Source organism: Nematolebias whitei, chromosome 13 (assembly GCF_014905685.2).
Source record: "Nematolebias whitei isolate Nwh7 chromosome 13, NemWhi1, whole genome shotgun sequence".
Taxonomy (NCBI): domain Eukaryota; kingdom Metazoa; phylum Chordata; class Actinopteri; order Cyprinodontiformes; family Rivulidae; genus Nematolebias; species Nematolebias whitei.
In genome coordinates, this window is record NC_056510.1 from 3454792 (window position 1) to 3465456 (window position 10665).

The 10665-nt window shown below is 45.9% G+C and overlaps 2 protein-coding genes across 2 annotated transcripts in view; both read right to left on the minus strand.

Annotated features, from left to right (window-relative positions):
• gdf3 (growth differentiation factor 3) overlaps window positions 1-1536 on the minus strand; it is a 54165-nt gene extending 52629 nt beyond the window's left edge. Inside the window, exon 1 of the mRNA XM_037687150.1 lies at window positions 1488-1536. Coding sequence (XP_037543078.1) covers window positions 1488-1536 — 49 coding nt within the window. The remainder of the gene's footprint in view (window positions 1-1487) is intronic.
• Window positions 1537-1829: 293 nt separating this feature from the next.
• trappc10 (trafficking protein particle complex subunit 10) overlaps window positions 1830-10665 on the minus strand; it is a 30546-nt gene continuing 21710 nt past the window's right edge. The window contains exons 11-21 of the mRNA XM_037687151.1: window positions 10081-10190; window positions 9294-9826; window positions 9067-9208; window positions 7694-7852; window positions 7368-7597; window positions 5349-5449; window positions 5137-5260; window positions 4868-5032; window positions 4547-4727; window positions 3057-3251; window positions 1830-2373 (exon numbers count right to left, since the gene is read on the minus strand). Of these exons, the coding sequence (XP_037543079.1) occupies window positions 2123-2373; window positions 3057-3251; window positions 4547-4727; window positions 4868-5032; window positions 5137-5260; window positions 5349-5449; window positions 7368-7597; window positions 7694-7852; window positions 9067-9208; window positions 9294-9826; window positions 10081-10190 (2191 nt within the window). The 3' untranslated portion in view covers window positions 1830-2122. The remainder of the gene's footprint in view (window positions 2374-3056; window positions 3252-4546; window positions 4728-4867; window positions 5033-5136; window positions 5261-5348; window positions 5450-7367; window positions 7598-7693; window positions 7853-9066; window positions 9209-9293; window positions 9827-10080; window positions 10191-10665) is intronic.

Below are 10665 nucleotides of genomic sequence, written 5' to 3' on the forward strand. Positions count from 1 at the left end.
AAAAGTGAAGTTTAACACCTTCAATTTAAAAAAAGTGAAGTTTAACACCTTCAATTCAAAAACCACGGCATCGTTTAGTTTCTGATTAAATCTTTTAAGACTTTGAGTTCTTCTTTCTTGTTCTGATCTACAACCATCATCCAGAATACATTTTATTTTGTAAATCTGTTTCCTGTCTGTAGTTAAAGATCCATAAAAAACTGAAAGAAATGCAAACGATATCAACTATTTTCCTGATACAAACCAGAACATTCAAATGATCAACAGGTTCGACCTCATTCTGATATAAAACAATTAGAAGTGATTCTTTGATCCAGTTCTTCCTTCAGTTATTTGTGTGTCAGTGCACACACGTTCTTATTTCTCCGTCCGTCACGCTGCGTCTCCCTCGGCCTCCTGCAGCTTCGAGGAAACCCAGACCATCTTCAACACGTGTGGTTTGACTGGGAACAGTTCGTTAGGAGGAAAAAAAAACAGGATAAATTAAATTCTACAAACATTTTTGCTAAATAAGTGAGAAAATTCTAGGCCTCTTTGTCACTGCACACGTTTTTATATCATTCAAGGTTTAAACTGTTCAAAAATGTGAACTATTTTAAAGAATTATTGCTTAAAATGAAGATTTCTGCAGATTTTAAAACAAAAAGTTCAATTTAAAGTAAAACGATGTCACACAATGTAACTGTTGTTAGTTTGACTTCCTCAATCTTTACATTTCGTGCACAGCTCAAAGTTAATGTCTTCGTGCACAGATTTCTTCACATCTTAACGAGATTACGAGCTGGAGATGACGAGATCTTCAAAGTCCCACTGACGGACATTAATCTGAAGTTAAGAGTTTTTCACAGACTGGTAAACCTGTGCCCATCTTTACTTCTTAGCTCTGACTGACCGGGTCACGTTCCACCTCATCAGTTGAGCCGTTTGTACTTTAGCGCTGAACATTCAGTAAATAACATTTTACCTGCCGAGACTAAATTCAGAACAAATAATGCGTAGGACCTTTTTCATACAATCACATCCACCTGACAAGATGGCACCCGTTTGTACGTGAAATAGATTTTTCTCGTTTAATGTTGAGTGATCATGATAACGTCTGCGCACGTGAGACCAAGTCTAAAACCACAAAGCTGCGTGCTGATGCTTTCAGTACAGCACAGCTGCCATCAGCCGGCAGTTTCAAACGCAGGTTTTGTACAATCGTTCAAAAGCCACAAAATATTTCAAACCAGGCCAAGAGGATTTTCAAGGCCCTCATTTATGTCCTTAACATTTTTAATCTGCAGTTTTTAAAATAATTAACTTTATATTTCTTAAAAACTGAACAGATTATGCTCAAAACCCTGTTTTAATGCAAAGACTGGGAAATTTGAGTGGTTTAAACTGAAATCAGGTCAAAACACAGGAAGTGCTACTGCTAGCTGCTGCTAGTGCCATTTGTAGATAATTACTGAATATTACGCCAACAACCATGTATAACCCCTTACCTTTGTGCCTAAACCTAACCGCCAGACCCTCTACTCTGAACCCAACCATGTGAACCTGTTATCATCGCTAACAACGCACCTTGAAACCCACTAGGAGGTACAGGAGGGGCAGTCTGACGCTACATATGGGGATGATAACAACTAATTAAACATTCAAAGCAGCTGATCAGTCTGGTCAGAATTAAACTCGTCTTTCAGAGCCGGGTCAATCAAAGAACCGTCTGAAAGGCAGAAGTTTCCAACTTGAACCCACCCGAGGCCCAAATCAGCACGTCCTGATCCCGATCATGGCGAACACACACAGAAGGTTTCTTCAGTTGAAAACAGCACGACAGGAACAGATTTGATTCATCAGTTCATATATTTATATATATTCATATCTATAAATCCATTCAATGAGATATGTACAAAGTATGGCAGGAAAGAGTTTTTATTTCAACGTATCAGCAGTTGGCTCTTCACTGTGTAGTCCGTCACGGCTCCAGTGATGTTTCATGCTGATTACGTCCGTATCGTGACCTGCAGCAGGACCTCTGACCTGGACCCGGCCCAGATGTGTCTCAGAGCTTAAAGGAGTTCATCCAGAGTCTGGGCCAAGTCCCATAACAAGGGTGCGGGCAGTCTCACCCCCAGGGTCATGTGGCGTTGACCTCCATGATGTGGTCGTCGGTGGTGGGCAGCACCAGGACCTGCTGGGTGTGGCTGTGGTTGAACACCTGTCCGGGGCTGAAGGGCTCCAGACGCGGCATGGCCACGCCCCTCTGCTGCTGCTGGTCGCTGCTGCCCACCGAGTGGACGCTGCCCCGGCTGCGGATGCTCGCCGTGTCCGCCTGGTCGTCCAGCGTCTTGTCCAGCAGGGACAGGCTGTCGTTCTCCACGCAGCTGTCTGCAGGCGGCAAGAAGAGAAGTCGTTACGTCGATCAGAGGGAGGAGCCAGGTCAGCAGGAGGCTGACGGCATCGTCACCGAGAGCTGAGCCGGCACCGACAAGCACTCCGACAAGACGGGGAACGTCAACCAAATGGTCTAAAGGCAAACGACAACAACAGCAACAACAACAACAGCAACAATAACAACAACAGCAACAACAACAGCAACAACAAGAGCCGAGGAAGGAAATCTATGGCAGTCTTCCTGAAAACATTAGTCCTTAAATGTGGAAAAATTGTTTTGTTTAATTTCTGTTTGATGTTTAAATTGCAAAGATCAAGTGTCTGATGTAAATTGTAGAACAAGTAGGTAAGGAAGGAAGTAAGGAAGAAAGGAAGTAAGGGAAAAAAAGGAAGTAAATAGGGAAGGATGGAAGGAAGAAAGGAAGGAAGGATGAAAAGAAGGAAGGATGGAAGGAAGAAAGTAAGGAAGGAAGGAAGCAAGGAAGAATGCAAGGAAGGAAAGAAACAATTAAGAAAGGAAGGAAGGAATTAAGTGAGAAAGGAAGACTGTATGTATGGATGTATACTTTATTAATCCTAGCAGGGTAAATTTGAAAAATGTTGGTTTAAAAGTTTAACTGTCGTTTGCTTGAAGTGTGGTGGTGGTGGTGGTGGTGGTGGTGGTGGGGGGGTCTTACCCGGGTCTGGCTGCGGGGCCACTGCGGCCGCATGAGGAAGGTATTTGAGCACTTTGATCTTGGGGAAAGGCAGATGTCCAGCGAACAGCGGCATCACCTCGATCTGCACCTTGTGCGCGGCGTTGACCTTCGCCGGCATCAGCACCACCCCTGAACTCTTTCCACACACCGCCCAGTTGCTGCTGCTGTCAGCCACTACACACACACACGCACAAAGGGCTTGTCTTGTGTTTGTTCCAATAATAAATGTTGCAGTAACTATTTACATTTTTACCAGACAGACACGTTTACCCCCCGAGTGTATAAATGATCCCACAGCATGATGCTGCCACCACCGTGCTTCAGTGTGTGGACGGTGCGCTCAGCAGAATGAGAGGTGGTGTGTTTGCACCACACGAGTTGTTGTCCTGAACGGAAGAAACGTAGATCTTTGTCTCGTGTGACCACAGCAGCTTCTCCCACGTTTAGAGAGTTGTTTTTGGGAAAGTCCCGTCTGACGTTTGGGAAGTTTTTTCTTACTCAACCCTGATTTAAACTTTTTCACTCCTTTTCTAGAGTTGGGCAACGTTTGAACGTGAACGATTCAGATTCCTCGTTGAAGTTCCGGTTCCTAGCGATTCTTTTTAGAGGAACTTTTTGAGACGAGAGGAACTCTTTGAATTTTAATTCTATGAACTTTTAACTTTTGAGTAACTTTACTATGAATTTCTCACAGGGATATTTTAAACCAGTATATAAATATCAAACTCGTGAACTTGTTGTTGGTCTATGAAAAAACACACGCGCTAACGTTAGCATGGTACTTGCGCTGGAGTTGACCCACCGCTGTAGGTCGAGTAAAACTTGTTGGCTGCTTTAATGTTGGAATAAGAGGCAGTTCATAGTTTTAATGACCTGACTCGGACTGCAGAGGGTTGACGGGCTGCGGGTCGAAGCCGGAGGAGGAGGCAGCCCCGCGCAGCGCGTCAAACATGGGGCACTCTTACTTCTGCACCACGATCCCCGAGGTGTTGGTCATGCACCCTCCTTTGCACGATCTAATCTTATTGCAAGCGTAGCGCTGAGCCGACCGCTCATTTCTTTATTAAAGTTGAGCCACGTTTCGATCGCGGCCGCACACTGTCCACGGTCGCACACACACTTCCTGCAGATTCTTCTTCGTTGGTGTTCGACGGACTACGTAACGAAAGTAGCAATCGAAAATTAAAATCTGAACGATTCCGGGAGAATCGGAACGTTGGACCCGGTTCCAGTCAATTCTCGGCCCGATTAGTCTCTGACCTGTGTGTGTTCAGGGTTCCTTGGTCTTCATGTTGGTAGCACTTAAAGCTTACAGGTGTTGATTCTGATGATTAGATATAAAGTGGGAACATTGTTTACTTAAATAAGAATCACCTGTGAGAAGTGAAACTAATGACGTGGCTTGGAGGTGAATACATTTATAGATTCTACTGTCACATGGATAACGTCATGTGATGGTGATAACTTACCTTCATACATGAGTTTGGTTGTTTTGAGTCCATCTGTGTCCGTTCTGCTGTCCTCTGTGATCTCTCCCTCTGAAGGCTCGGTCAGTCGAGTGATGCACACCTGGAGTCCACAGACCAGGCCGCAGCGACAGTGCTGCTCGCCAGCAGGAGGTAAGATGTCTGCTCTCACGCTGTACAACGTCTGCAGCAGGAAGCACAGTTACGATCAGCCACTCAGAGTCACAACAACATGTGTCGTCTTCACTTCTAAACAGGAGATCAGACTGGTTGGACTCGCTGAGAGTCGACCAGAATCAGCGTTTCAAGTGTTTGGGTCCTCACAGTGACTCTCTCGAGCTGGAACTGGTAGTGGAACGGTTTAAAGGCAGAGGCTTCCTGGTTGACGGGAGAGAAGTTGGCGGAGAAGACGCACTGTAGACAGGAAGGCAGGTCATCCTTCCACCTCACCTCCCACAGGCAGAACACACTGTGCTTACTGCACAAGAGCTACACACGGAGGAAACAAACACGTACGATGTAATCACATCTGGATCTTCTTCTGGTGTTTCAGTTCTGAACGTCCTGTGTTGGACTTCCTGCTCTCTTCTCACCTGGTGGGTTTTAGTGTTGAAGGACTGCAGCTCCAGCGAAGCGTGTTGCTTCTCCGTCAGCTTCACTTCGGCCAGCGTGAAGTTCACGTCCGACACGTTCTGCAAACACACCTGGATGTACTTTCTGTGGGGTAAGGTCAGAACATCGTTTGTGCATTTCTTATTTCATTTGATGAACTTTATGAATCCAACATGCCAGGATGAGGGCTCACCTGTTACCAGCAGAGAGCAGAGAGTGTTTGGTCTTGAAGGGGATGTAGAAGGTGAGGGTCAGCAGGGTGGAGTAAATGGACCACGGACAGTCGATAGACATCTGCAGAAACAAATAAAATCTCTGACTGGATGTTTTGAAAGTACCGGTAGGCTGTAGCTGCGTTGGATATCACGGTGTGGAGTTACACACCACATCAGACAACTTGGTCACAACTTTTACTTAAACACAGGAACAAAAGGCGTCCATATTGGATTCATTCTGCTGGAATGACGGTCAGACGTGAGTCAATTCTCCTTAGATCAAAGTTCGTCTTTCAACACCCTGCATTTGATTACAGACAATTAATAAACTGATACATGTATTTAGGACCATCGTAACTCACATGTGAGACAAACGGGAGGAATGTCCCCCTGTCGCTGAGGGATTTGAATATTTTGTAGTTTTCAAGACGACTGTTGTTCTGGACTGGAAGTGAACAGAGAATGTGAGTAAAACCTTAATGTTCTTGGAGCGAGTGGGAGTTTCACTGTGGAGAGGAACACACGGAGGTTTTTGTCTTTGATGCTCGTCCGAGGCAGCGCAGCGTGACGGATCCTGGCAAGTGGAGGGAGCAATTTAATCCACCAATGGCAGAGCCAGGGGGTGGCCCCTGATGGTCTTGGCCTCAACAAATTAATCTTTGGCCACCCCAAGGACCACCCACATGATTTAAGGAAACTATACTTTTAAGCAAAAAAAAATAGAAAGCATAATTTCCTCAAATTATTGGGGTGACCAGTTTATACACACACACACATCAGGAAGCAAATATATATCTCTATATAAATATATAGATATATTTATTTATTTATTTCCCCCGCCTGCTCCCTTCTTTAGGGGTCGCCAAAGCGACACAAAGACTTGGTGATTGTTTTTACGCCAGACGCCCTTCCTGAGGCAGCCAGAGACCACTGAGCTACCACAGCCTCTGTGTGGAGCAGAGAGCTGGTGTGTAGGGAGCCCCGGGGAGCAGATGGTGGGGGTTAAGGGCCTTGCTCAAGGGCCCACAATAGGACAAATGAGGGTGGAGGCACGTGTGAGTTTCACCTTTCCCACCCACATGTGGATGTTGTCAGTCCGAGGACTTGAACCGGTGACCTTCCGATCACAGGCCCACAGCTGCACACCAAAATGGAAGACAACACCTCACTTATTTTTCTAATTATCCAGCTCACAAGACATTGGGCCAACCGGCCGGATGAATGGATGTGGGGGGGGGGGGGGTATTTCCATGTCCCCCCCTTCGCTCCATGATGGGGAACAAAGAAATAAGCGGGGATCATATTTCAACACATTATCTTGTTACTGAGCTGACAGATTAGGCAAAATGGTTCTATATTTAAGCTCTGCCTAATTTTACCCTCCGTTTTAAAATCGATCCCCTTTCGATCAATATTTCAGCCCATCATCTAAACTATAACATGAAAGTGTAAATAAGCTCAGAAAACAGCAGCGACATCTCTGGAATGTGTCACCGATGGCCCATCGTGCAACACGTCCCTTTACAGCTTGAAGCGTCGGGTGGTTTTCGATGAACGTCTCATCCACAGTGTCTCTAATCTGAACGGTCTGCCGCAGCTCCTCACACTGAAGAAGTTTGGATAGAAGATGAAGAACCTGCCCAGAGGACCTGACTCAACTGGTTAGATCTGTCAAATCACATCACCAATTCATACGCACCTCACACAAGCCTGCTTTATAATTAATAAATATTTAAAATAAAACACCCAACTAGCTAAATTACAAGTTCTTTACTTACCAATCCATGTAGTGGGGTGTTATAAGAACACAAATAAAATCAAAAGTGACCAGTTAAACACGACTGGTTCACTACATTGTAATAGATCAATAATTATAATCTAACTGTTGTCCTGCTGTCTGAGCGGTACATAAGAAGAAACAGGAAGTGTCCCCACCGCCCGCTCTCCCTGATGAGCAGTGAACGCTCACTCAACGTCCGAACGACCGTTTGTCTCACCCTCTGGTCGACGGCCATCATCGGGGTGTCAGGGTGGCTGTAGCTGCGCGGCCGATGGCGGATCTCCCCGTTCGTCAGCCTCTCGTTGGCCGGCCGCTCAGACCCGGACGGAATGATGCACAGAACCTCCAAGTGGAACTCCAGCGTGTGGTAGGGTGGGGTGGGAGGAAGGCTGATGCTGGTCACCTTCTCCGAGGACTGGATGGACAGGATGCTTTCACCCACCAGCTCTGATCACGTGGACACAAGCAACGACGTTTAACGATAATGTGCATGGAAACAATCCTGTTAGCTGTTCAAAGTGTCGACGACGTCCGCTGGCTGACCGGTGGTGGAGGTGCTGATGCGGGTGGTGCAGCTGGCGGAGGGCAGGATGGGCATGGTCTCGGAGTTACTGAGCTGCAGAGCGTCTCCTTTCTTCACGGCGTAATGACCCGTCGACAGCGTGAACTTCACCATCTGAGGCAGACCTGCCAACAGGGGCTCTGAGGACACAAACGAGTTCCATGAGCAAAAATAAATAATAATAATGTTTAGTTAAAAAAGGGATGCAGGAAACGAGCACAGCAGCAGAAGCACGGTGCCGTTTGTAGGGATTCTGGTCTTGGGAGGGACGCGTTGGTTGTCAGCTGGTGAGGACGGGTGGGGGTGGTTGGACAAGTTAAATTTTGCTTTTAATAATAGTTTTATTACCGTAATTTCTGGACTATAAGTCACTTCTTTTTTCCACAGGCCTTGAACGTTGCGGCTAATTTATGTTTGTTAGTTTTTTTTGACGGGCTAACGAGCTTCCTGCCGCCAAAACATTTAGCATCGTCACGCCCGGGCGCTCGTATAGCTGCTCAATACACGTCTCTCTTGGGGGGTGGGTCCTCATGACTTCATGAAACTACCTGTATAAATAACGGTTTTAAATAAATAAATAAATCTGACCAGTGAAATTACCGAACATGTCATAGGACCATTGAAACGGGGAGGAGAGAACGTGGGGGGGACTCCCTGCATGTGCAGAGCAACTTTTACTCCCCTGCCAGTGGATCCTGACAGTGGAGCAGTAGGACGACGAAGCCAGCGATCAATGACTTCCTGGTAGGCTACTGTTGTTGTTGTTGTTTTAACCAGCCGTGTTACAGGAACTGTTCTGAAAAAAACATTTACCGTGTGTAAATACTGTACGTTTGTGTACGTTACCGGTACGTATTTCATAAAATGTTTAAAAATCTGTGTAAATATCTCCATGTTGCAACGTGAACACCTGCGGTTTATACACAAGCGCAGCCTATTTTAAATACAAATTTATCTTTTTATTTATTTATTATTATTTAGTGGGCGTGGCCTAAATTCAGGGGAACTCAATAGTCCGGAAATTACGGTACTTGGACGATTTATTTACAAAGTGTGGAGCTTTTCTAACTGCGGTGTTTTCTTTGGGGATTCTCAAATACCTTTTTCAAAGCTTCTTGTTATAGATACAAATCAAAATAATAAAATAAAACACATTTCTGACTTTTATTTGGTGCGTCATTTTTGAACGGATGAATTCAATAAATGATCAAAAGTCCCAGAGGGTCGAACGGGTGATGGAAAAAAGTGATATTAAAGAAGTTCAGTGAAATGAACTCAACTTGCAGAACCTGAAAATGAGTCATCAGCAGCGACACAAAACCTTTTTGATTTTACTGAAATAAAACGCTCAGACCTGCGAGTGGCTCCACCGTGAGCTGGGGCTCCTGAGAATACACTTCGTATCTGACCGACGGGTAGATGTGAGACTGGACAAAGTGAACGGGGCCCACGGTGGCACACAGCTGCCGCAACATGTAGGAACCAGGCTGTCCACTCTGAGAACACAGGAGGAAAGAGGTTCAGGAGAGCAGGCTGAGGGAGATGCTCTTCAGGTGATAGGAGCTGGAGAGAGCATCTTACTGGTGCAGTGAAGACGACGCTGTTGTTTCCAGGCTCCAGCGTTACGTCCTGCACCTTCAGCATCTGCGCTCCTTCCTTCATAGCAACGGTGGGGGGGCTCACACAGTTGGGCGTTTCCGGCGGCGAGCTGCTTTCATGGCGACGCATGAGCAGGTGAGTGTTTTTACACACCACTCCCGTGGAGTTGAGAGAATTGTCCGAGGGGCTCCTGTCCTGAACCTCGTCCAGTTCCAACACAGGACGAGGAGCTGCGGAGGAGGGGAGACCTGCCGACGGGTTACCCAGGCTGAACTCCATCGTTCCCGAGTTCGTAAGTCTCTGAGTTCCTCGGGACCTCCCGAGAGTCCCTCCGTGATCCACGTCAAAGTGAACGCTAGCAGCTAGCTGCTGTATGCGCACCGAGACGGGCATCAGAGACTTCAGGGTGAGCTCCACCTGCAGGTCTCCTCCGGAGTGCACCGAGGCTGTCGCAGGGTGGAACTGGAGTCGTGTCAGCTGAGCAAAAACGTTCATGCTGAGAGACACTTTGTGAGCTGGAGACAAGGGGAACAGGTGGCGTTAGCCAGGAGCTGACTCAGCATTTACAAGATCATTGAGACATTTAGAGCAGAAAACTAACGTTTAAAACGTTTGATAGAAACAGAAGCAGGATCAGAAGATATGGGCCGGTTTATGCACTGACAGATGGAAACACCACCATGATGCCGCCTTCGACGGGCGTATTTAACAAGGTCATTTGATTTAAATATATTTGTTGCCCAAACCAGTAAAGAACATGCAAACTTACCGGGGTCTCCGGGCATGCCAGCAAACGAGAGGATTTTCTGAAAAAAGTGCTTTCTTTCCTCGGTCGTGAGATTCTCATCACCAGCCAACAAGGCACTGGTTTGCAAGTAGCTGCAGCTGGTTGTCAAGGAAACGACGCACGCGCTGCTGGTAAACAACTTCTGTCTAATTAATGGCCCTAAATGATTCATGTATTTTTATATTTGCAGTTGAGTCAAACTTTTAGGTAACGCTCTGAAACCTAAAGATAACGTGTGCTTTTATCCTAAAAGTGTTTTCTTATCTGTTGATGTCACCAGCCACTTCAACGAAGCGATGAGATATTTAACTGGAAGTTTATTTAGAAAGGAATCAAATAATCTGCTCTTTTTTCCTACTTTCTGTCTGCTCTGTATCTTAAAACACTAAGACAGTTTTTTTTTTTAAATTGAGGGTTCTGAGGAGAGGTTTTGTCATTTCATATCTCATCTGTTGTAGCTGTTTGAAAAACCTAAATTTATAGAAAAACAATTTAATTCTGACGTTTGTCTGAGCGGAGCCAACTCCAGAGAGGTTTGCTCCCATCGTAGAGCAACTCCAGAGAGGT